The sequence below is a fragment of the Microcaecilia unicolor genome, chromosome 2, assembly GCF_901765095.1.
Source record: "Microcaecilia unicolor chromosome 2, aMicUni1.1, whole genome shotgun sequence".
Lineage (NCBI taxonomy): Eukaryota > Metazoa > Chordata > Amphibia > Gymnophiona > Siphonopidae > Microcaecilia > Microcaecilia unicolor.
The window spans coordinates 631,566,090-631,591,997 of NC_044032.1; the positions used below are offsets into that span (position 1 = coordinate 631,566,090).

Genomic DNA, 25,908 nt, shown 5'->3' on the forward strand with positions numbered 1-25,908 from the left:
GTGGAGCTGACCTCTGCCGTTGTCAACTTACAAAGGGAGGAGCCAACAGGCACCCTATTGGACAACCGCAGATATCGAGGGTCCTGTTGCCTTGAAAAGATTTGCGCCACAGGTGTGAGGCCACAGGGCATGCCAAAAGGGGCGTGCTGTAAGGTACACACCCTGCCCCTTCGGAGTTTTGACTCTATACTATAATTCTCAAAGGGGAAGCGTAAAGTGAAGCCGAAGACAGCGACTCCAAGTATCCTGGGTCCTATGGACAAACACCTGATTTCTTCTGGACCATCAATTAATCAAGTATTCTCTCTCCTTGGAGCTTCTTTGAGCTCATTGGAGCATACCCTACCTCTCCCTCCCTTTGCCTGTCAGATAAGGGCTTCCCAGGTGGTGCCCCTTCCTCAGGCTGGAGGTTCAGTTGGAAGAAGCAGTTTCATCATTAACTTCTGTCAAGTTGCCAACAGCTATTCAGGCACCTACCCCAATTCTGCAGCCTTCAGGACCAGCAGGAAATGACGTTAAGAGATTTGTGGGATTCAATTCAGCATATGGAGAGTATGTTCAATTCCACTGTTTCTCAGATTGCAGTTTTTCTCAAATGGTGGTAAATAAATTGGAGAATGTAGATTCTAATACGCAATGTTTTGATAAGAGCGTATCTAATGTTGAGAAACAAATAGAATGTTAGGTATTTATTAGGAAAGGAATGGAAAATGAAAATAAGAATGTTATAATGCCTTTCTATCACTCCACAGTGCGACTGCACCTCAAATACTGTGTGCAATTCTGGTCACCGCATCTCAAAAAAAGATACAGCGGAATTTGAAAATTTACCAAGAAAGGCGACGAAAAAGATAATAGGGATGTGACGACTCCCCTATGAGGAAAGGCTAAAGTGGCTAAGGCTCTTCAGCTTGGAGAAGAGGCAGCTGAGGGGAGATATGAAAGAGGTCAATAAAATAAGTGGAATGGAACGGGTGGACGTGAATCGCTTGTTTACTCTTTCTGGAAATACTACGACTAGGGGACACACAATGAAACTATTAAGTAGTAAATTTAAAAGAAATCGATGAAAATATTTCATCCTCAATGTGTACTTAAACTCTGGAATTCATTGAAAGAAAATGTGGTAAAAGCAGTTACCTTAGCAAGGTTTTAAAAAAGGCACATATGAGTTTATCTTGTTGGGCAGACCGGATGGACCGTGCAGGTCTTTTTCTGCCGTCATCTACCATGTTACTACAGTGGTGGAAATAAGTATTTGATCCCTTGCTGATTTTGTAAGTTTGCCCACTGACAAAGACATGAGCAGCCCATAATTGAAGGGTAGGTTATTGGTAACAGTGAGAGATAGCACATCACAAATTAAATCCGGAAAATCACATTGTGGAAAGTATATGAATTTATTTGCATTCTGCAGAGGGAAATAAGTATTTGATCCCCCACCAACCAGTAAGAGATCTGGCCCCTACAGACCAGGTAGATGCTCCAAATCAACTCGTTACCTGCATGACAGACAGCTGTCGGCAATGGTCACCTGTATGAAAGACACCTGTCCACAGACTCAGTGAATCAGTCAGACTCTAACCTCTACAAAATGGCCAAGAGCAAGGAGCTGTCTAAGGATGTCAGGGACAAGATCATACACCTGCACAAGGCTGGAATGGGCTACAAAACCATCAGTAAGACGCTGGGCGAGAAGGAGACAACTGTTGGTGCCATAGTAAGAAAATGGAAGAAGTACAAAATGACTGTCAATCGACAAAGATCTGGGGCTCCACGCAAAATCTCACCTCGTGGGGTATCCTTGATCATGAGGAAGGTTAGAAATCAGCCTACAACTACAAGGGGGGAACTTGTCAATGATCTCAAGGCAGCTGGGACCACTGTCACCACGAAAACCATTGGTAACACATTACGACATAACGGATTGCAATCCTGCAGTGCCCGCAAGGTCCCCCTGCTCCGGAAGGCACATGTGACGGCCCGTCTGCAGTTTGCCAGTGAACACCTGGATGATGCCGAGAGTGATTGGGAGAAGGTGCTGTGGTCAGATGAGACAAAAATTGAGCTCTTTGGCATGAACTCAACTCGCCGTGTTTGGAGGAAGAGAAATGCTGCCTATGACCCAAAGAACACCGTCCCCACTGTCAAGCATGGAGGTGGAAATGTTATGTTTTGGGGGTGTTTCTCTGCTAAGGGCACAGGACTACTTCACCGCATCAATGGGAGAATGGATGGGGCCATGTACCGTACAATTCTGAGTGACAACCTCCTTCCCTCCGCCAGGGCCTTAAAAATGGGTCGTGGCTGGGTCTTCCAGCACGACAATGACCCAAAACATACAGCCAAGGCAACAAAGGAGTGGCTCAGGAAGAAGCACATTAGGGTCATGGAGTGGCCTAGCCAGTCACCAGACCTTAATCCCATTGAAAACTTATGGAGGGAGCTGAAGCTGCGAGTTGCCAAGCGACAGCCCAGAACTCTTAATGATTTAGAGATGATCTGCAAAGAGGAGTGGACCAAAATTCCTCCTGACATGTGTGCAAACCTCATCATCAACTACAGAAGACGTCTGACCGCTGTGCTTGCCAACAAGGGTTTTGCCACCAAGTATTAGGTCTTGTTTGCCAGAGGGATTAAATACTTATTTCCCTCTGCAGAATGCAAATAAATTCATATACTTTCCACAATGTGATTTTCCGGATTTAATTTGTGATGTGCTATCTCTCACTGTTACCAATAACCTACCCTTCAATTATGGGCTGCTCATGTCTTTGTCAGTGGGCAAACTTACAAAATCAGCAAGGGATCAAATACTTATTTCCACCACTGTATGTATGTATGTATGTTTGGCTAACTTCCTAAAAGTCCAAAAGCCATTATTATGATGGACTTAGGGAAAATCCACTGCTTATTTCTAGGATAAGCACATAAAATCTATTTTACTGTTTTGGGATCTTGCCAGGTACTTGTAAATTGGTTTGGCCACTGTTGGAGAATAGGATACTGGGCATGAGGGACCTTCAGTCTGTCCCTATCTGGCAACACTTTCCTACTATGGCAACATTCATGTGCATTTTCCCCTCTGCCTTCTCTTCTACACTCACACACACTTTCCTTCTCCTCTCCCATTCCTTCCCTTCATTTGCTTTCCCACTCCCCTTCTCTTATATGTGCATTTCCCCCTCTCCTCTTTCTTTTCCTTCATGTGGATCCCCCACTTCACTTCCCTTCCATCCATATGCAGAATCTTCCCCTCTGCCTTCCATTCATGTGCTGCTTCTGGCCCCCACCCTGTTCCCCCCTAGGGGTCCCACATGCCTTCCTACCTCCCACTGTCCCCCTCCTCAAAGGCCTACAGATTTGCAGCATTAGCACTAGTGAGGCAGCCTGGGCAGAGAAATCATATTAATTTGTTAGCAGGTTGGGTCCGCAGTCTTGCTCTCTCCAGCTGGCCTGAAGCTTTCTCTCTGCTGCCTCCTTCCCACATGGCAACAGAGGGAAGGACCCTGGGGCTGGCTGTAAACAGCTTTAATCTTTTGTTTACATTTGCAGTATATTGTTTTAATAAACATAAACTAGACCTACTGCTTCACTGGAGATGGACAAATAAGGAGAGCGAAGAGAAAGCAGGAAAAACTGTACAGAAATATTTTCCTGTTAGTGCTAGAACCCTGTGTGCAAGAGGAGAGAGAATAATTTCTTACCTGATCAGAAACCAGGGCAGACATTTCCCTGCTGTTTCCCCTCTGAATTCTGCAGCTGCTGCTGGATTAGATTCAAGCAGCTCTTGCAGACACTAAACAAAGAACAGACATGTTCAGAGCTCCTCCCCCTGGTGTGGTCAAGGAGATGGCATGATGTGAAAAGGCTGAAGCCACTTCAAGCAAGGAAGTTTTCATTCTCCCAAATGCAGCCACCGCCATCTTGGTACACCCCAAACAACATACTTGAGAGGATGATAAGCTCTGCCTACTAACTTCAGGTCACATAATGGGTCGTGCACGCTCCTTGGGTGAGGTGTTTCTGGGATTTCCTACCTCCTTAAAGTGCATCTGTGTAGAACAAGGAGGTTAAATAAACAGGAGTGGAAGTGAGCCTATCTAGTCCACTGTAAGCAAGGAAGCCGTCATCCCCGTTCACTCAAAACAAAGCAAGCAAACCTAGGAGCTGCTGCTCCACATTGTCGTTTTTTAATTGTTGTTCCATCTGAAACAAGTCTAAAGCTGTTTCAACTGGATAGACAGTGCCTTAAATGGTGGAGGACAAAAGGTTTTTGTTTTTTTTGTTTCTTACTGGACAGCTTTTTAATTTATTTGAAAGCTTCCCATCTGTAGATATGAATATAATAATTTTGTAAAGCTGTTTTAGTGATATTCAATTGTGATCACGAAATCACAATTGAATATCACTAAAACAGCTTTAAAAATTATTATAGCTGGTAGAAACAGCAATTTTAAACTCTGTATTTTGTGTTCATTTTTCCACACTAAAAACTAAATAAATACACTGTATACAATACAGATGGCCACATTTCAATGAGAATATCCTGTTTCCTGATGGATTCATCTTAACTGTTGTAATCTGCCCTGGGAAGGCTGGTGTTATAACGATGATGGAATATATCTGTTGTACATTCAGTTTCCAAAAGGAATAAAATCGACCTGAGAAAGCTCTACAGTCACCATTGCCTGGGGATAAAGCAGACCCCCTTGCTGATGATATCAAAACGCTGCACGCTTTGATGAAACAAAATCTTGCAGCTACCTGTGAAATCAAATCGGATTTGTGCCCTCCGCTCCCACCCACCCCCCTCACTCTCTCCTCAATCACTGGCTGACTACTTCCGCGACAAGGTGCAAAAGATCAACCTTGAGTTCACTACCAAGCCTCCTCCTCCTCCTCCTCTTCACCCTTCAACCCTCTCCGTCAACCAACCAACCAAATCTTTCTCCTCCTTTCCCGATATCACCGAGGAGGAAACCGCCCGCCTTCTTTCCTCCTCGAAATGCACCACTTGTTCCTCTGATCCCATCCCCACCAACTTACTTAACACCATCTCTCATACTGTCACCCAGGGCCGCCGAGAGCCGGGCCCGGAACAAGGCCACCCCCGGGCCCCCCTATCCGAGGTCGCCGCCCACCCAAGATCGCCAGGCCCCCCCCCACCCGCTATCGGGCCGGGCCCTCGGAACTAACCTTAAGCCTTCTTTCACTTCGCAGCAAGCAGCGGCAGGGCCGACCTCTCCTCCTTCCTTCCGTGCCCCGCCCTCACGGACGTTACGTCAGGCGAGGGCAGGACATGGAAGGAAGGTGTGGCCTGACCTGCTGCTGCTTGCTGCGAAGTGAAAGGAGGCTTAAGGTTAGTTCCGGGAGTGACTGAGGGTGGGCCAGCGGCGGCGGCACCGAGCCCCCCTGGAGGCCCGGGCCCCAGGACTTTTGTCCCCCCTCTCGGCGGCCCTGCTGTCACCCCCTCCATCTGTCATATCCTCAACCTCTCTCTCTCCACTACAACTGTCCATGACACCTTCAAGCACGTCGTAGTCACACCCCTCCTCAAAAAAAACATCACTTGACCCTACATGTCCCTCCAACTACCGCCCCATCTCCCTCCTACCCTTCCTCTCCAAAATACTTGACCGTGCCGTTCACAGCCGCTGCCTTGATTTTCTCTCCTCTCAGGCCATCCTCGATCCGCTTCAATCCGGTTATCGCCCTCTACACTCGACAGAAACAGCACTCTCTAAAGTCTGTAATGACCTGTTCCTTGCCAAATCCAGAGGCCACTACTCCATCCTCATCCTCCTCGATCTATCCGCCACTTTTGACACTGTCAATCATGATTTACTTCTTGCCACACTGTCCTCACTTGGGTTCCAGGGCTCTGTCCTCTCCTGGTTCTCCTCTTATCTCTCCCATCGTACCTTCAGAGTACACTCTCATGGTTCGTCCTCCACCCCTATCCCGCTCTCTGTTGGAGTTCCTCAGGGATCTGTCCTTGGACCCCTTCTTTTTTCAATCTACACCTCCTCCCTGGGCTTCCTGATCTCATCTCATGGTTTCCACTATCATCTTTATGCTGACGACACCCAGCTTTATCTCTCCACACCAGACATCACTGCGGAAACCCAGGCCAAAGTATCGGCCTGCTTATCGGACATTGTCGCCTGGATGTCCAACCGCCACCTGAAACTGAACATGGCCAAGACCGAGCTTATCGTCTTTCCACCAAAACCCACTTCTCCTCTTCCTCCGCTCTCGATCTCAGTTGATAACACCCTCATCCTCCCGCAACCTCGGAGTCATCTTCGACTCCTCCCTCTCCTTCTCTGCCCATATCCAGCAGACAGCCAAGACCTGTCGCTTCTTCCTCTTTAACATCAGCAAAATTTGCCCTTTCCTCTCTGAGCACACCACTCGAACTCTCATCCACGCTCTCTTCACCTATCGCCTTGACTACTGCAACCTACTCCTCACCGGCCTCCCACTTAACCATCTATTCCCCCCTTCAATCCGTTCAGAACTCTGCTGCACGTCTTATATTCCGCCTGAACCGATATACTCATATCACCCCTCTCCTCAGGTCACTTCACTGGCTTCCGATCAGATACCGCATACAGTTCAAGCTTCTCCTTCTTACCTGCACTCAGTCTGCAGCCCCTCATTACCTCTCTACCCTCATCTCCCCTTACGTTCCCGCCCGAAACCTCCGCTCACAGGACAAATCCCTCCTCTCAGTACCCTTCTCCACCACCGCCAACTCCAGGCTCCGCCCATTCTGCCTCGCCTCACCCTATGCTTGGAATAAACTTCCTGAGCCCCTACGCCAAGCCCCCTCCCTACCCATCTTCAAATCCTTGCTCAAAGCCCACCTCTTCAATGTTGCTTTCGGCACCTAACCTTTACACCTTTCAGGAAATCTAGACTGCCCCTACTTGACTGACTGTACATTTGTCCTTTAGATTGTAAGCTCTTTGAGCAGGGACTGTCCTTCTGTGTTAAATTGTACAGCGCTGCGTAACCCTAGTAGTGGGACGGTGTAAAAGCCAGATCTGCGGGATCCTCGGGATCTTCCGGATTTAAAAGTTTTTTGATGGAATCCGGGAAGATCCCGAGGATCCCGCTGTATCCGTTTTTTTACCTCTTGCCAGAACAAGAGGAAGGATTGCAACAAGCAACTAGTCCGCCATGCACCGGGGCTGGAAAGGTTTAAGGGGGTCGTTCCCAACATTTTCTGTTATGTTGTAGTTGAAAATTCACACTTGAATTATGCTGCTTGATGGCTAATATGGTCAACGTTAAATACGCTTTAATAAATTACAAAGAACGTGTGCTAAAAAAAAAAAAAAAAGCAATACACTTTAGGTAAATGTCTGGGAGAGTAATACAGCAGAGGCAGCCAGCAACCATGGCAGAAAGGCAATATTCAAGAGACAACGTTTACAAAGTCTCTTAAGTATCCTCTCTACTGGGGCAGGCCTGAAGTTAACTCGGTAAGCGTAAGCCCGTTCTATTTCCACCGTTGTGAGGCAAAAATGTTGTTAGAAACTGGACTATATCCTTTTCCTCTGTTCTGGCAAACCAATTAGCCCGAGATGATTTCTCCTCAGCTGATTCACCAAAAGAAAAAAGCAACACTGGGCCTTCAGAACTAGGACAACAGGAGTACTTTATTAATTGGTGACCCGACACGGGCCATGTTTCGGCACCAACAAAGGCGCCTGCCTCAGGGGTCGATGTACTGATGCAATAACGTGCAGATGACAAAGCACGAATGCCTTTAGGCACTGAGAGATTGTCTACAGTGTTCGCTATGGCGAAAAAAACGCTAATAGCGCTGGCTCCAACAAAGAACCTTCTGCTGTGTCGTAGTCGATTATATGTTGTTATGCCGGAAAGTGCTGAAAAGCGCTGTCTCTGATAGAAAGCTTTTTCGTTGTATTTGCTCCTTTTTTTTGCCATACAACGAAAAAAACTTTCTATCGGAGACAGCGCTTTTCAGCGCTTTCCGGCGTAACAACATATAATCAACTACGACACAGGAGAAGGTTCTTTGTTGGAGCCAGCGCTATTAGCGTTTTTTTCGCCATAGCGAACACTGTACACAATCTCTCAGTGCCTAAAGGCATTCGTGCTTTGTCATCTGCACGTTATTGCATCAGTACATCGACCCCTGAGGCAGGCGCCTTTGTTGGCGCCGAAACACGGCCCGTGTCGGGTCACCAATTAATAAAGTACTCCTGTTGTCCTAGTTCTGAAGGCCCAGTGTTGCTTTTTTCTTTTGGTTTGTCTGATTGTATACTGTATTGCCCTCCCTGTCTGTATTGCATCCTCAGCTGATTCGACATGTTTTCCAACTCCCCCCTGTAAAAAAAAAAAAAAAAAAAAAAAAAAAGCAATTTTTCTGAGCTTCCGATCCATTTCCTGGTGAAGGGAATCGTGGGCATTCATACAATCCTCCAAAAACTCAATTCTAGCATTAAATTGAAATAGCTGGGTAACGATCGAAGCTAGTTACTACTACTATTAACATTTCTAAGCACTACTAGGGGGCAAGAGATAAAAAAAAACGTGTGGGGGGGGGGGGGGGGGGGCGCTGTTCATTCTTTCCACAGACTGCGGCCACTCTCTTGGTTTATTCGTTTCTCAGACTCACTTCCGGTTCCGGGCGCGGCGGAAGTGGAGAGGGAGCAGAACGAAGATGTGGCTGACGGGGATGCTGTTTCGGGCTCCGGTTGCTCTGCGTAATGGTGAGGGGAAGAAGGAGTCGGGGGGGGGGGAGGGTTAGATTTATTCTTCTCTCGCTGTGCTGATAGTGCCCTCGGGGGGGGGGGGGGGGTGAGGAAGCCTCTGCTCTCTACTGTTAAGCTCAGTGGTGGGTGACCTTCATTCACAGCTTCCTTATTCCTTTTCCACTGCTGTATTTCCCAAGGAGGTTTTAATAGGCAGGAGCTGAAATGACGTCAAAACGCTGAAACCAATTAGGTTGGCGTGAGTTTTCCCTTCCCCACGGTGCTGTCATTCCCATATACTCAAAACAAAGCAAGCAAACCTATGAGCGGCTGCATTTTCAAACATGCCAGCTTGTGCAGCATACGGTTGTACACAGAGGAACGGGATAACTTTTCATAGGTAGAGTAGTAATTTGTCATAAATCTTAAATCAGTGGTCAGTTGGAGGGGCTGGTTACAGGGACACCCTAGCACGTGTTATATTCGTGCAGAGATTTTTTTTTTCTCCTGGTAAAATGGGCCACTAAAACAGATATGTGTTATGAGAATCAGGTGCTTAACATTCAGAGTTTCTATCTATTTGTTTATTTATGACTACTACTACTTATAATTTCTATAGCGCTAGGACAGTCATATCTCACATTTAGCATGTATTAGGGAGCATTTGAAAGTTTTTTTTTGTTACCTGTGCCTAGATGGTTTGTGGGAACTTGCTTCTTCTGTTTTGAAGAATGCAGTAGATAGTATAAAAATGCACTTAATATTGTTTATTACTGTTATTTACTACTGGTTGATATGAAACAGGACTAATTAGCAAGTAAATCAGGAGGCCGAGACGCTGACTTCCAAAGCAAGGCAACTTTTATTAGCTAGCGGTCACAGTACTAAGTTCAGACTCAGGATACTGCGCCCCGAGCGTCACCTGACACTCGTTCTTATACAGATTAGTGGTCATGCGCATAAAACATACCATACATCACACATACACATGTGCAGTACATGCACATGCGCAATACATTAGTAGTTCTGTAGTTCTTACAGAGAAAAGATACGTCAGTTTCATAGCTTTCATAGAAATTGTTACTTTGCAAGAAATGTAACTTATTGCAGTGTTCCAGCACATTCACACAATACAGCCTCTATGCATGGATCACGAGACTGCACTGGCAGAGCCAGCTGCCTTCCTTACAAACCTAAATTGCTGACTACTACAACACGTTATCTAGCTGCTGGTTAACAAATAGATATTACTAGTAAAAGTCCAAACTGCTCAGTTTTAGGTTTTAGTCTAGGCTCATTATATAAAAGCTGAGATTTTGGTACAAAGCAAAGGTGCAAGTGTGAATGCAAAGTCCAAATAGAAAATCCTGCTAGTGCAAAAGTCCACAAAAGTCCAAATAGAGTAAACAGTGCAAATCAAGTTTTGCAAGTCCAGTGGCAGTGCAAGTTTTGCCCCTACAGATATACAGCAGAAGTTAACCAAGTTCATGCTTTGTAATATAATTTTTAATAGCATTTTTCTCAGTCATTACCCAAATGCAAATAAAATTATAATGTTAATTATACGACCGTGTCTGCCTGTTATGGTGGCTTTTGTTAATTAAAGCTGTGTCAGATAAATATTTGCAATTGTGATTTTATTATGCGGGCAAACAATACGCCGCCAAAATACAAAATAGCAAGCAGCACAGTATTAGTCTCCAAGTTTATACAAAGTTGATTATTTTCAATGGAAAATAAATCTGTTGGCTGCCTTCTGGGTGAATATTCCATCCCTGTTTAATTATTGCTATCAAGTATTACAAATTTAGAGCATACGCCTTAAACATAGATTGTTTACATTTGTTTATCTAGACCTTACATGCACAAGGTATTGCTTATTAAACTCGAAGGCAAAACCAAAGTGTGGTTAAACAATTTGGTATAAACTGTGTTTGTGACTTGTTATGAAATGCTTTGTCCTACTGATCTGTACATCTGTTGTGTTATTTTGGTGGGTGGAAACAAGTGGGCTTATAGGGAGGGAGGGCAAGGGTTCTTGGAGTAAAAGTAAAAGTTTTTATTGTGCCATGTTGGATGGTTTACTTTTCTTGTTCTGTATGAAGCTTATCAACCAACATGTTTTGCTTTTAGAGTTCAAAATTTTTATTGATGACCATTCAAAAGAACACTTCCAACATTATGTATAGACAAAGACATTCAAATATGAAAATGTACTCAGCAAAGACAAAGTGATACAGTCTGTCATCAAACTTTTAGCAATTTATCCCCCCCACCACCACCACTCTATTTTAGTATAAATCAGATTGCTTAAGGATACACCAAGGAACACACATTAACGACAACAAAAACTGTCATCCTCAGAGTGGGGGGTTATTATGTGTGACTGTATAAGCACTGCATCAGAGCTTTCCCCTTTCTGTACAGGAAGCAATGTTGTGTTGTTCAATAAAGACTTCATGCAAATTAAAAAAAAACTGTCATCCTCGAACAAACTTCAGAAAGAACAATGCCCCCAGACCCCCCCCCCCCATCCCACTATATATAAAAAAAAAAAAAAACTCTGAGAGAAAAAGATTTTAAAACAAAACTACAAGCTCTCGGAGATAGCACCTGTATATATGGCTCCTACGTGTCAAGAAACTGCCTGCACCAGCGGGGGGAAAACCCCACCACCCAGCACTCCAAAAGCAGAAGCTCGTGAAATTTATTACGCCGATGCCAGTGGTCAGGTGCAATCTCCCTTCCATGTACACATAATAACCCATTTGCCTATCATGCAGGCCTTACGTGCTAATTGTTGTGGCCCCCTATGACTTAAAGCGAAAAACTCATACTGATACAATATTGCCCCAAGTGGGGAAAACGGAACTGGGGTGTTTTATATAACCCTCAAAAACTGAAACCGAGACAACCAGAATGTCTGAATCTTAGGGCACTCCCAGAGAGAATGAAAGAAAGAGCCCACCTCTCTCCCACAACTAGAGCAAAGAGGCTCCTCTACATCGCCCTTGTAAAAGATTTGCACTTTAGTCAGATAAACTCTATGAAGAATGCGGTATTGACATTCGCGAAGATCCCCATTTATAGTCAGTGTAGAAATACGAGACGTCAGCTTATCAAAATGTATAATTAAAGAGGGGAGCCTAAGATCTTGTGTCCAATGGGCCGCAATTCTGGCCTTATCCTTTCGAGGTATCAGTTTCATAAGTGCCCCATATAAACCCGAGACCGTTCCCCCAATACTAAACTTAAAAAATGCCTCAGGCAACAGCCATGTCGTGCTCCCAGGGCCTCGCCCCACAACGTAGAGACATATTGTGCCAACTGATTGTATGCGAAAATATTATTACGATCAAAGCGACCCCCCCCCCCCCCCACCCAGGTCGCCAAGATTTAATAAAGATCATCTAGCTGTTAAGACATATTCCAGTCTCGTTATTCCCATAGCTGCTCTTCTCCGAAAAACTGGATTCTCCGATCCTGAGGTAAACAAATTGCGCTGGAGAGGCAACAGATCCGAAATGTCCAAATCCACACCCCAGTATCTGGCCAGATCTTCCAGAGCTCCCACAATGGCCACAATAATATACTAGCCTTGAAACGGGCTGGAATAACCTATATCGGAGCTTGCAGCAAAAACAATAAGGGTGACAAGGACTAAAATAATCCAATTCCAGCTGCCTAGGAGTGAAATCTTGTCTATCTAAAAACCAGTCACACAAATGATGTAACGAGCAGGCCTGGTTATATCTATGTAAATTGGGAATGGAGGAGTGGCCTAGTGGTTAGGGTGGTGGACTTTGGTCCTGGGGAACTAAGGAACTGAGTTCGATTCCCACTTCAGACACAGGCAGCTCCTTGTGACTCTGGGCAAGTCACTTAACCCTCCATTGCCTCATGTAAGCCACATTGAGCCTGCCATGAGTGGGAAAGCGCAGGGTACAAATGTAACAAAAATAAAATAGATACTATTGGAGATTCTACATGGAATGTGGCTACTATTGGAGATTCTACGTGGAATGTTGCTACCATTGGAGATTCTACATGGAATGTTGCTATTCCACTAGCCACATTCAATGTAGAAGGCTGCGCAGGCTTCTGTTTCTGTGAGTCTGACGTCCTGCACATACGTGCAGGACGTCAGACTCACAGAAGCAGAAGCCTGCGCGGCCACATTGGTGATCTGCATGGGCCGACTTCTACATGGAATGTTGGAATAGCAACATTCCATGTAGAATCTCAAATAGTAGCAACATTGGAGGAGGAGTGGCCTAGTGGTTAGGGTGGTGGACTTTGGTCCTGGGGAACTGAGGAACTGAGTTTGATTCCCACTTCAGGCACAGGCAGCTCCTTGTGACTCTGGGCAAGTCACTTAACCCTCCATTGCCCCATGTAAGCCGCATTGAGCCTGCCATGAGTGGGAAAGCGCGGGGTACAAATGTAACAAAATAAAAAATAAATAAATACCCATCCCTCCCTCTCTCCAAGAGCCCAACAGAAATTTTACCAGACCCCCCCCCAAAAAAAATAAAAATAAAAAATGAATATACAAATGTTTATACAACGATTGCAGGTCTTTATTAAGAATACGAAGGGGAAGCATCTGCAAAATATATAACCACCTCGGAAATTCGATCATATGAAACAAATGAATTCTACCAAGGAGATTGAGAGGTAAAGAGCTCTATTTGTACAAATGTGCAATAGTACCCTCCATCAAACGAGAAATATTAGACTGATGCAATGAGGCGGTTTTCATAGAAAGTTGTATTCCTAAATATGAAAAGGATTCTTGGCCCATTGGAAAGGAAACTCTGCCCCCCCCCCCCCAGTCCTGCCTCAATTGCCCCACTGAAGCCAAAGCCAAAGTCTTGGAAAAGTTTAACTTAAATCCGGCAAAGTCCCCGTACTCCTGAAATAACTCCAGAACCGCTGTCAAGGATCTCCGAGGATTGGTTAGATGCACCAATAAATCATCCGCAAAGGCTGATAGCGTAAAAGTAGAATGTCCAATAGAGACTCCCGAAATCTCAGGGTGAGAACCTATCTTTCTTAGAAGGGGGTCTAACGTTAACACGAACAGCAAGGGAGACTTTGAGGCATATTTTCAAAGCACTTTGGGAGGCTAAGTTCCATAGGTTTCTATGGAACTTTGGGAGGCTAAGTGCTTTGAAAATGAGCCTCTTTGAGGCATATTTTCAAAGCACTTAGCCTTCCAAAGTTCCATAGGTTTATATGGAACTTTGGAAGGCTAAGTGCTTTGAAAATATGCCTCAATGGGCACCCCTGCCAAGTGCTGTGGTGTATGGAGAACGATTCGGATCACTCCCCATTAACACAGAGAAATGCCTGGGGATTCGAGTATAAAACCTTCACCGCATCTCCAAAAAAGCCCTCTATACCCACCTTCTGCATGACTGCAAAAAGGAAAGACCATATGACATGATCGAAGGCCTTCTCCACATCAAAACTAATTAACACCTCCAGAGAAGCCAAGATTGCTCTTATGTTCCTAGTTGCGGACCTACTCTTCACAAATCCCACCTGTGATGCGGAGATTAGGTCCGGGATCACATGAGCCCTGGGCTATACCCATGGGGTGTGAGATGCATGAGATGACATGACAGGGAACCCTGGAAGCTGGTCTGACACAGAGTACACAGGATGTGTTGGCAGACCACACTCATTGGTCAGCAGCATGTTTGCATTATGATTTGTGACTATGGTTGGCTGACCAGGTTTTTTTTTGTTGGGGGGGGGGGGGGGGGAGCGCATAATTTTAATATGAGGCAATGATATCCAGTAAGAGTAGGACCTCAGGCAGGAATACCATGAAACAGTATCCACCCCAGAAAGGGGATACAGAAGTGAGGCATGTCATCTCATTCATCTCAGAGGAGGTTAGTTGGAAGTTGCAGCCACACTCATGGGAGGGTAGCTGCAACCTCAGGCCTTGATCTGGGACAGAGGTGTTATGACTTACTAGTTGCCTATTAGCCACATGGAAACTGATACTGTACACAACATTTGCATTATTAAATAAATACATTTACAAATGAGTACAGGTGCCCTGTTTATAATACTTACGTCGAGCCCTGAGGTGCCGTCTCACTGCCCTTATCATGTCAGGGCTCTCCCGCTTGATTCGGCGGAACCTGCGCAACAGGGACTCGAGGTCCCTCCGAATGCCAAATCTTCTGCAAGATATACATTTGTACACCAGGAGTCAGGGGATGGCCCTTCTTGCCTTCAGCACACAAATTCATTTGGAAATCAAATAGGAGAGATGCACAACACTGATTGGGGGGGGGGGGGGCATTACATTGGTACAGATGATGTAATTGAGGTGGACATGAGGACAGAGAGTACCGTTTGTGTGCAGTATTGTAGGGATGTGGGAATGGTTTTCCTTTCTAGTACATAGATTCTATTAATGAATGTGCATGTGCACAGCTCACTGATTACCCTTGAATGCAGACTCCAGTTTGTGCTTACACTGCTGAGGGAGCTCTTATATGTGTAGCTACAGGAGGGGTCCCTGATAGGCCAGGAGGGGGGGGGGAGCAAACACTTACTTCTCCAACCTGTCTCTTATTTGACACCAGGCTTGGATAGAGACAGTCCTGGGGGGCAGGTGGTGGTGCATAAAAAGAATGCGCCGGTGCTTCAGACAGTGGTAGACCAGGCACAAGCTTTCAGCGTTGCTGAAATTTGGCTCTCGCCGTAAAGACATATTTGTTAGGGAATAATCGTTGGAAAGCGTGCATCACCTTATATGGATGCCCATGCGTGATGGACATCCTTACATGCACAGTTCCATATATGGACGGGTCAGCACGTGGACGTCCTGGCATATGTAATGGGTCCGCACGTGGACAGCCGTCACGCATGGACTGTCGTCACGGGTGCGGGGCCTTATCTGGATGAGTATGTGTTCATACGTACGACGTCTCCCTTATATGGATCATTATCAAGTGTGCGAACCTATTAATATATACACAATAAAATATATATGTTCCTTATATTTCCCATAGCATCGTGTTCCGCAAGTACAGTGCATGTAGTTGCGGACATCCAGGTACGGGAAATATAAAGAATATTAATGTGCAAAATACAGTAACAAAGACACGTTTCTTGCAGCACTGCCGAAGGACGTCCCTCTTACAGGCCCGCTGTCCTTCAGCGGGCCTAGTAAGATGGACGTCCTTCGGCAGTGCTACAAGAAACATGTCTTTGTTATTGTATTTTGCACATTAATATTCTTTATATTTCCCATACCTGGATGTCCGCAACTACATGCACTGTACTTGCGGAACAACCAGATACATCAGAGAAGTCCATAGTAATAAGAACGTCTTTCTTGTAAAACCGCCGAAGGACCATATGACAAATGTTGGCAAGAGTGAATGTTGGGGGCGTCCTTTGGCGGTTCTGGAAGATGGGTGTCTTTTTTTTTTTTTTACTATACTTTGGGCGTTCCTGATTTGGGCATTTCGCACTGCAATAATGGAATGTCTAAGGACGTCCATACTATTTTTCGATTATACCTACCTGATTTTGGACAACTTCATGAGGGCGTCCTAATCCATACTTGGATGACCTTTCGAAAATGCCCCTCCACGTTAGTTTAATGGTTAGAGCGCATGTAATGGTAATGTCGGTGATTTGGTTGAGTTATCATCCTCACCTTATACAACTGGAGCCTTTGTATTCTAAAGATGATGTACTGGAACATTCCAGACTATGCGATCATTTCTTAAGACAGCCACTAAAAGCTTTAACTTCAGAAAGGAATGAGTGAAAACATTAACCTTACATGAATGTGCAAAAAAAAAAAATTGTGCTTCACCGGACTTGTGCATAGTAACTTATGCATTGTATTTCACCATTTCAGTGCAGACGCGTTCTATGTTCCTTGCAAAGAAGCCAGACTACAGCAGGCCGAACTGGCTACGGGTTAGCCTGGCATTTGGAACGTCCGCATTTCTGTGGGTAACGGTAAGTAGTCATGGCTGTGTTGTTGCTTGGAATGTTAGGTGAAAATCTAAATTACTGTGGGAAAGAAAGATTATAGTTCTTATAACCCTTGCTGTCAGGTGTGCTGTTACTTGGCTTTCTTCTGTATATTACTGATATTGGGTCTAAGGATTTGAATTTGTAGATTTACAGCTTGATGATCAAAGGTTAATGCATGCACTGAAGGCCACTATTGCCCACATTTACCTGCGCCCCCATGATCATAGCTCTGACAGCGCCCGAGCGAAGCAATAGCACAGAACTTTTCTAGTCTTTCTTTTTTCTTGTTCCTTGTCTTTTGTTTTTGTTTTAATCCAGAATTATTTATTTTCTTGTTTTCTCCATTTGTCAGTCTTTGGTGGTCTATTTCTTTTTTATCCATGTCTGTGTATCCTGTCTTCTGCTTGTCTTCAGTTTCTCTCTTTCCCTAGTCCAATTTGTCCATAGTTCTCAAGATGCTGGCATCACCAAGATGTCTCATTCCTTTGGTTGTTCACTTGTCCATTGCCTCTTGTAACATGACCACTTGTTTGCCATTCATTTCACTCCCATCTTTCTGAGAAGCCTTCCATCCTCCCTACTCTTTCCTTCATTGCATAAGAATAGCCATACTGAGTCAGACCAGTGGTCCATCTAGCTTAGTATCTTGCTTCCAACAGTGGCCAATTTTATTTATTTATTTTTGTTACATTTGTACCCCGCGCTTTTTCCCACTCATGGCAGGCTCAATGCGGCAGGCAATGGAGGGTTAAGTGACTTGCCCAGAGTCACAAGGAGCTGCCTGTGCCGGGAATCGAACTCAGTTCCTCAGTTTCCCAGGACCAAAGTCCACCACCCTAACCACTAGGCCACTCCTCCACTCCAGGTCACAAGTCCCTGACAGAATCCCAGATAGTAGGAAGGTTCATGCTACTGATCCCATGGATAAGCAGTGGCTTCCCCATGTCTGTCTCAATAGCAGACTATGGACTTTTCCTCCAGGAACTTTGCCAACCCTTTTTTTTAAATCCAGATACACTAACTGCTGATACCATATCCTCTGGCAACGATTTCCAGAGCTTAACTATTTGTTTAGTGGAAAAATATTTCTTCCTGTTTGTTTTAAAAGTAGTACCATGTAACTTCTTTGAGGGTCTCCTAGTTTTTGTACTTTATGTTCCCCATTCTTGACCACTCAGTATTTTGTAGACCTCTATCATGTAACCCCTCATCCATCTCTCTTTTCCAAGCTGAAGAGTGCTAACTTCTTAAACCTTTCCTCATATGAGAGGAGTTCCATCCCCTTAATCATTTTGGTTGACCTTCTTTGAAACTTTTCTAATTCTGCTATATCTTTTTTAAGATACTGCAACCAGAATTGCACAAAATACTCAATGTGTGGTCACACCATGGAGCGATACAGAGGCACTATAATATTCTTTCTTATTTTCTATCCCTTTCCTAATAATTCCTAATATCCTGTTTGCATTTTTGGCCACCACCACTCACTGGGCAGATGATTTCAGCATATTGTCCATGATGACACCTAGATCTTTTTCTTAAGTGCTGACTCCTAGGGTGGAGCTTAGCATCAAATAACTAGTATGGATTATTTTCCCAATGTGCATCACTTTGTAGTTGTCCACATTAAATTTCATCTGCCATTTGGATGCCCAGCCTTCCAGCTTCCTAAGGTCTTCCTGCAATTTTTCATAATCTGCATGCATTTTAACAACTTTGAATATTTGCCTTCAGTCATGACTGACCGCTGTTAAGGTTCAGAGATCTGGCCAGGCTTAGACCCAAACTCCCCCCCCCCCCCTCCTTTGAATTCTTTACTGGATCTGAGTACAAGCCTGCACAATTCTCCAAAGAGGAGGTCTCTGATTGCTTATGGTCAGATCTAACTCCTCCTCCCAAAAGGAGAAAGTCTTTATTTTTGAGCAATGCTCCTGTATTGATTTTGCTCAGGAAGTAGTGGAAGCCTTTCCATTTAAGTTAAGACAGAAGAGGAACTTGGGGAAGAAGTATTGGATATCTTCCAGTTCCTTGACCCTCCCAAGGAAACTGCAGCAGTGCTCATTTATAGAAACCTTAAGGATGTTCAGATGAGATTGAAAAAGATTCCCCTCTGTCCATCCAGTCAACAAGAAGACGGATTATATGTATGGAATCTAAAAGGCTTCCTGATTCAAGAAGCAACAGCTTCCTGATCACTCCGTGGTGTTCAGATTTACTCTCAGGAGACTTAAGAACTCTCATTCCTTGGTGCTCCCTGGGGAGGAAGGCTTGGATAGCAGGCATTTTTGTGAGGACGTTTTTTCAGAATGCTATGTTCGCTTCCTGCATAGCTCCTTACCAGCCTCCATGATTCAATACATCTGAAATGTGCACAAGACTAAGGAGTTTGTAGGCTCCCTTCCTTACAATAGGCCTGTGAAGCTTCAGTCACTAGTGGGCAAGGGGAAGCATTGAGAGCTTCTTCAGTGAGTATTGGAGTCCAAAGACTCTTGTGACTGTGGGCTTCCGATCTGTATGAGGTGTAGAAGAAGCTTAGCGACGTACCTTGCTATCTTTGCAGATAAGATTAAGGAGACAGCTTCCCTCATTAAGGAACAGTGCAAGACCCTTAAGCCTCTCTCCTGGTCCACCTCAGACCCAGTCTCTTCTTTCACCAGGAAGTATACAAGTGGAAAGCAAATGAGAACTCATTACTTTCATAGGTATAGGTACCCTCCTCCTCTTCATTAGAGTCAAACACAACAGAGTTATTGCTCTCATTCCAGACAGCAGAGAATCCAAAAGTTGGGATGGCTCCAGGAGAGCGTAACCAGAGTTTGTGTATTTGCCAGACGACCTTCCAGAAGGAGGATAAGGGTAAGGATTTTGTAAACAGTTGGCCATTTGTAACCTCTGAATGTTGGATTCTAAAAATCATCCTTTGGGGATATAGACTATATTACATCTCAGTTCTTATAGTCTATAGTCCGCAGATAACCTATTCAGCTCTATGTAGATAAGAAGGCCGGGGATAATTCAGGAATTACAAATAAAACCATAAATCAAATTTCCTCATTAAAACAGGAGTCACATATGCCTAGCACCTGCCTGGCATTACCCTGCGGCCACCTGAAGAGTCTGCCCAGCACTGCTCAGCCTCACCTTCACTTGGGCTTGTGCTCTATACTAGCACCCTCTACCCACCAGGTCCTGCTTGCTTCTGGGCTAGTCTCCCACTCTCAGTTATTCCCCAGTGATTTCTAGGACACTGGGACCACACTCCAGGGGTCCCACAGCTCCTAGAAAGTATCCACAGACCCAAAAACTCAAACCAGGATTCTTAGTCAGGACAGCAGAGTCTTTAAACTAAAAAAGGTTTATTGTCACAGAACTTGAACAGTGAACAGAAAAAGGTGAAACCAGCAAGCAGTAACAGGTAACTGAATATGGATTAATATAGCTAAACATTTGTTTACTACCTGGGTAGTAGTTGGGGAGTTCAGGAAATGTAGCTGCTCACAGGTTATAAAATATTTTTATTTATTTATTTTTGTTACATTTGTACCCTGCGCTTTCCCACTCATGGCAGGCTCAATGCGGCTTACATGGGGCAATGGAGGGTTAAGTGACTTGCCCAGAGTCACAAGGAGCTGCCTGTGCCTGAAGTGGGAATCGAACTCAGTTCCCCAAGACCAAAGTCCACCACCAAATATAACTGCTCACAGGGCCTCGGTAAAGAAATCTTTCTCTCTCCGCTCCCTGGCTGAGACGGGGAAAATCCAGTACCCTCAGGCTGGATTTGAAATCCAGAGCCCAGTGCATCAATTTTGAAAGTAGCTGCCCAATGGTACTGCAGATTGCCTTTCCATAAACTGAAACTGGAGAAGAGGAAGCCTTTTTCTGCAACAGCTTTAAACTCAACAGAAGCGCCATCTGCTGGCCAGTTAGGAGAAATACACCATGAAATAGTTACAGTTTTCAGGCTTGGAAACTCACTGTTTGGTCACACATGGGAAAGGGAATGGAACTTATATACCGCCTTTCTGTGGTTTTTCCAACTACATTCAAAGCGGTTTACATATATATTAGTTTTCACTGCTTTTCTAAATTTCTGGTAATTGTTTATCATTCTAACTGAAAGAGGACGAGAATTCCAGTCCATAGCCGCCTGGTAAGAAAAAGGACGTCCAAAAGAAATCCGTAGAAGCGGAGAACTCTTATGATCCCATGAGGCTACACGAGCAACAGGAAAAAGTGGGTGATGGACCACGGGTTCCAGAGACAAAAGAGACAATCTTGAGTTGAGAAAATGTTTATTGATAAAAGACTTGACACAATGTTGTGTTTCGGCCGCAAGGCCTGCTTCAAGAGTCTAAAAACAAATATACATTCATAAATAAGAAAATAAATACATTTGTAGAAATAAAAAAGCACAAATAAATTAGAAAATAAAAGGTGAAAAATGTTTAGTAATAATATAAATATACAATATCAAAGATATATATAAACACAAAGAATGGATGAATGCATAGATAAACAAAGTTGCCTAAATCAAAATAGTACATAAGTAATGGGCAGTATTTGTAAGGAGCATAAACTTATTAGTATATGTAAAAAAAATATTAAAAAAGGGGAGTATGCATAAAGAAAGTATATGTTCGAAAAAACTTACTAACCTTAATTTGAAAAAAATGGATGAACTTCTGAATTCCAAATGTGAAGCACTTCCAAATTGGTCGAGTAGAATGGTCTATGAAGATATCCACATTAGAAATCTTATTATGTTCATCAACAGATATATATATATATTTTTTTTTTTAATGTTTCAACATTTTTATTAGTTTCCATCAGGTTGACAACAAACATACACCATACCTTTAATTACACATCAGAAACCTGAACATAGAAAGTCTGCAAAACCATTACATTCAAATATTTTCTTTTTACATATTCTTCATCAACAGATATTATGATCTATATTATATGTTATATTTTTTTGAAAAAAGTGTCTATTTATTTTATTTTTATTACATTTGTACCCCGTGCTTTCCCACTCATGGCAGGCTCAATGCGGCAGGCAATGGAGGGTCAAGTGACTTGCCCAGAGTCACAAGGAGCAGCCTGTGCCGGGAATCAAACTCAGTTCCTCAGGACCAAAGTCCACCACCCTAACCACTAGGCCACTCCTCCACTGTTGCTACTATTTGAGATTCTACATGGAATGTTGCTATTCCAACATTCCATGTAGAAGTCGGCCCTTGCAGATCACCAATGTGGCCGCGCAGGCTTCTGCTTCTGTGAGTCTGACGTCCTGCACGTACATGCAGGACGTCAGACTCACAGAAACAGAAGCCTGCGCAGCCTTGTACATGGAATGTTGCTAATGGAATAGCAACATTCCATGTAGAATGTCCAATAGTAGCAACATTCCATGTAGAATCTCCAATAGTAGCAACATTCCATGTAGAATCTCCAATAGTATCTATTTTATTTTTGTTACATTTGTACCCTGCGCTTTCCCACTCATGGCAGGCTCAATGCAGCTTACATGGGGCAATGGAGGGTTAAGTGACTTGCCCAGAGTCACAAGGAGCTGCCTGTGCCTGAAGTGGGAATCCAATTCAGTTCCCCAGTACCAAAGTCCACCACCCTAACCACTAGGCCACTCCTCCACTTGAGGTTTTACTTGAAATGTTGCTATTCCACTAGCAACATTCCATGTAGAAGTCGGCCCTTGCAGATCACCAATTTGGCCGCGCAGGCTTCTGCTTCTGTGAGTCTATTGGAGATTCTACATGGAATGTTGCTACTATTGGAGATTCTACATGGAATGTTGCAGCAACATTCCATGTAGAAGGCTGCGCAGGCTTCTGTTTCTGTGAGTCTGACGTCCTGCACATACGTGCAGGACGTCAGACTCACAGAAACAGAAGCCTGCGCAGCCTTCTACATGGAATGTTGCTGCAACATTCCATGTAGAATCTCCAATAGTAGCAACATTCCATGTAGAATCTCCAATAGTATCTATTTTATTTTTGTTACATTTGTACCCCGCACTTTCCCACTCATGGCAGGCTCAATGCGGCTTACATGGGGCAATGGAGGGTTAAGTGACTTGCCCAGAGTCACAAGGAGCTGCCTGTGCCTGAAGTGGGAATCGAACTCAGTTCCTCAGTTCCCCAGGACCAAAGTCCACCACCCTAAACACTAGGCCACTCCTCCACTCTAATTCTAATTCTATTTGAATTGTGTAATTGCACTAGAATGAAAAAATGACTGCATATGAAAATGGTACCTCTGCTCACAGGACAAATCCCTCCTCTCAGCACCCTTCTCCACCACCGCCAACTCCAGGCTCCGCCCTTTCTGCCTCGCCTCACCCATGCTTGGAATAAACTCCCTGAGCCCATACGCCAGGCCCCCTCCCTGCCCATCTTCAAATCCTTGCTCAAAGCCCACCTCTTCAATGTCAACTTCGGCACCTAACCTTTATACCTCTACTCAGGAAATCTAGACTGCCCAGCTTGACATTTCGTCCTTTAGATTGTAAGCTCATTAGAGCAGGGACTGTCCTTCTTTGTTAAACTGTACAGCGCTGCGTAACCCTAGTAGCGCTTTAGAAATGTTAAGTAGTAGTAGTAGTACTTCAAGGGGAGGAGAAGCGTATGAAAATATGAGGTGGAAATAATGTACAAGCTTACAGTTTCAGATGTGGCTGCAAAAGGTATCCATTCACTTATATTAAATGTGAGAATGATAGATACATAGACGGATACGTGTAACTGGTGAAACCTCCATGGATAGGGTTCCAAAATATAAGAATATATATCAAAGAAAATTTTTTTTGGTAAGATAGGCAACAAAGCAAAATGTGCTCCAGTGATTGATAATACGATAATAGATAACATAGTTAAAACAATTCAAATATTCATCAATAGAGACATATAAAGAAAGGCAGTGAAAATAAAAGGAAGTATGGTTGAAAAGTCAGGGGGAAGTTAGCATAAAACAAATGATTATAATGAAACAACCTGAAAAAAAAAGTGTGGAGCCAATAGCGGTAACTGAATAATAAGAGACATGTAACAAAATTGTGGTAGCCGTCGGAACAAATGTCATGGGGTCTCATAGCATAAAACAATAAAATCGAACAAAAGCGCGGTTCCTTAAGATAGAGTTCACCTATTATCCAATGTACATGTGGGGAATGAAGAACTATGGAATATGATGCATATCCATTATACTGACAGCTTACTGGACTGCGACTAATGAACATGCAACTAATAAAAATGGAAAGCGTCATCATTCACGATAGCGGTTCTCTGTTGCAATACAGTGGGAGCTACCTTGGGCACACGTTTTGGACATGTCCATATGTTAAACGCTTTTGGAGACACATTTTAGAAACAACATCGCAACTGTGGGGACTGAACTGGACTCAGGACTGTCAGTTGTTATTTGGCCATCTTAAAACTACAAAACAGATGTTGTTTATTTTCTTAGAATCTGCCTTTAGTAATCAGGCAGCGGAAGCAGTGGCCCATCTCATCTCTCTGGGCAAAGTTACATATGCCCTCCAAATATCTAGCTTTCCATGGCAGTTCGGTACAGACTCAGCCTTAGCTAAGTCTGTAATTAAAGAGGAACCCAGTTTTAATTAGTTAAAGAGATATAGTTTATTAGTATTAATTAGCATTGATACATTACCCAATAATGAGGATACCAGCAATTCAGTCAATCATACAGTGGAACAGAATCACACGACACATCAGCTCTCGGTGGTGCTCTGTCTCTCTCCTCCATCAGCATCTGCATCTGCGTCTTACACCTCTCGGGGTGCTTCCTTTATACTGTCTCAACCCAATTAATTCCAATGGGATCCAGCTTTGTCAGCAGAACTTGCTATCCCTTATCAGTTGATAAGGAACCGATAAGTGTGACTTCATTGGGTCCCAGGTTCTAACTATACACAAAAGGGGTGCAAAGCACAGCTGGCGAGATGACTTCATCGGTCACTCTGCTCTTCTCAGCTCTTCTCAGCTCCCCCCTCCCTCTGAGTACTCTCTAACTACGTACATCTACTCCTTTATCTACTTTCATTAGCCCAAAACATCTTTCATGACTCTTCACCAATGCCAGTCCCAGGCATGTTTATAAGAGCAAAGGACCCCCCTCCCGTGCCAGCTCCCTGAGAACTCAGTTCAGCTTGTGCTGCAGAAAAATGTATTTTGTATCAGAGATGACTTTTTGGATTTTTAAGAGAAGCCCAGCTCTTATTATGAGCCATTTGCTTGTAGAGGCCTAGCTCTTTAGCCTGAGCCATTGACCTGTATTTTATTGAGAGCAAGGGCGGCCATATATATACAATGTCCAAAGGCTTTGAGGAATTTACCAATAGGGCAATCACTATGGCAAAGAAGGTGTTCTTTTTGGAATGGCTCTCAAAGAATGCCCCAACCATGCCACAATGGAGAGCCCAGATGATACAGCTAATGAGAATGGAGAGGTTAGAAATACCAAAATTGGACAAAAAGAGAAGCCGTCCGTTTGAGAATCGGTGGTCGGCATTTTGGCAAACCCTAACGCCGTCGGCAAGAGGTTATCTGTTAAATATCTGATTATCTGGGGGTGTTGGTGAGGGAGAGAGAAATAAACTTTGTGAGTTGATGGGTCCCGGGAGGGTGGAGCTTATGGAATACGACTGTGTTCAAGAGAGGGAGGGGGTGGGAGCTCCAGGGGGAGGTACAAGGGGGGTGGGAGGGGAGGGGAGACATAAAAATGTCAAATCTATTGGAGTTTGATGCTATTTGCAATGTCATGTACTTCCATTCTTGTAGTGGTTTGTGTTAGATAAGAAAAGAGATAACTTATTTGTTGGAAATGTTATGTTGTGCTTTCTTCAATAAAAATTATTGAAATAGAAAAATGGACAAGGAAGTGTGCCATGCATTCTAAAAAAAACACCCAGCAATGACATAAAGGCAGTTGGTTCTGTTCTGTTTAAAGGGCTGAAAAAGCAGTATCAGGTGTGCAATCCAATTGATGCGGTATTAAGAACAGTAGATGGGAAGGAAAGGAATCTTATCTTGAAAAAGACCTTTTAGTAATAAACGATGCATGCCTTCAAGTCTAGTTCTGAAAAAAATAGGCAAAACAGAACATACTGGTGGAAATATGT

At 44.0% G+C, this 25,908-nt stretch overlaps 2 protein-coding genes across 2 annotated transcripts in view; one reads left to right on the plus strand and one right to left on the minus strand.

The window, feature by feature from the left end:
* The window catches only part of LOC115462236 (zinc finger protein 436-like), a 69,237-nt gene extending 65,438 nt beyond the window's left edge, over nucleotides 1-3,799 (minus strand). Inside the window, exon 1 of the mRNA XM_030192246.1 lies at nucleotides 3,708-3,799. Within this exon, the coding sequence (XP_030048106.1) occupies nucleotides 3,708-3,731 (24 nt within the window). The 5' untranslated portion in view covers nucleotides 3,732-3,799. The remainder of the gene's footprint in view (nucleotides 1-3,707) is intronic.
* Nucleotides 3,800-8,670: 4,871 nt separating this feature from the next.
* The window catches only part of NDUFC1 (NADH:ubiquinone oxidoreductase subunit C1), a 35,756-nt gene continuing 18,518 nt past the window's right edge, over nucleotides 8,671-25,908 (plus strand). Inside the window, exons 1-2 of the mRNA XM_030191727.1 lie at nucleotides 8,671-8,750; nucleotides 16,630-16,733. Coding sequence (XP_030047587.1) covers nucleotides 8,702-8,750; nucleotides 16,630-16,733 — 153 coding nt within the window. The 5' untranslated portion in view covers nucleotides 8,671-8,701. The remainder of the gene's footprint in view (nucleotides 8,751-16,629; nucleotides 16,734-25,908) is intronic.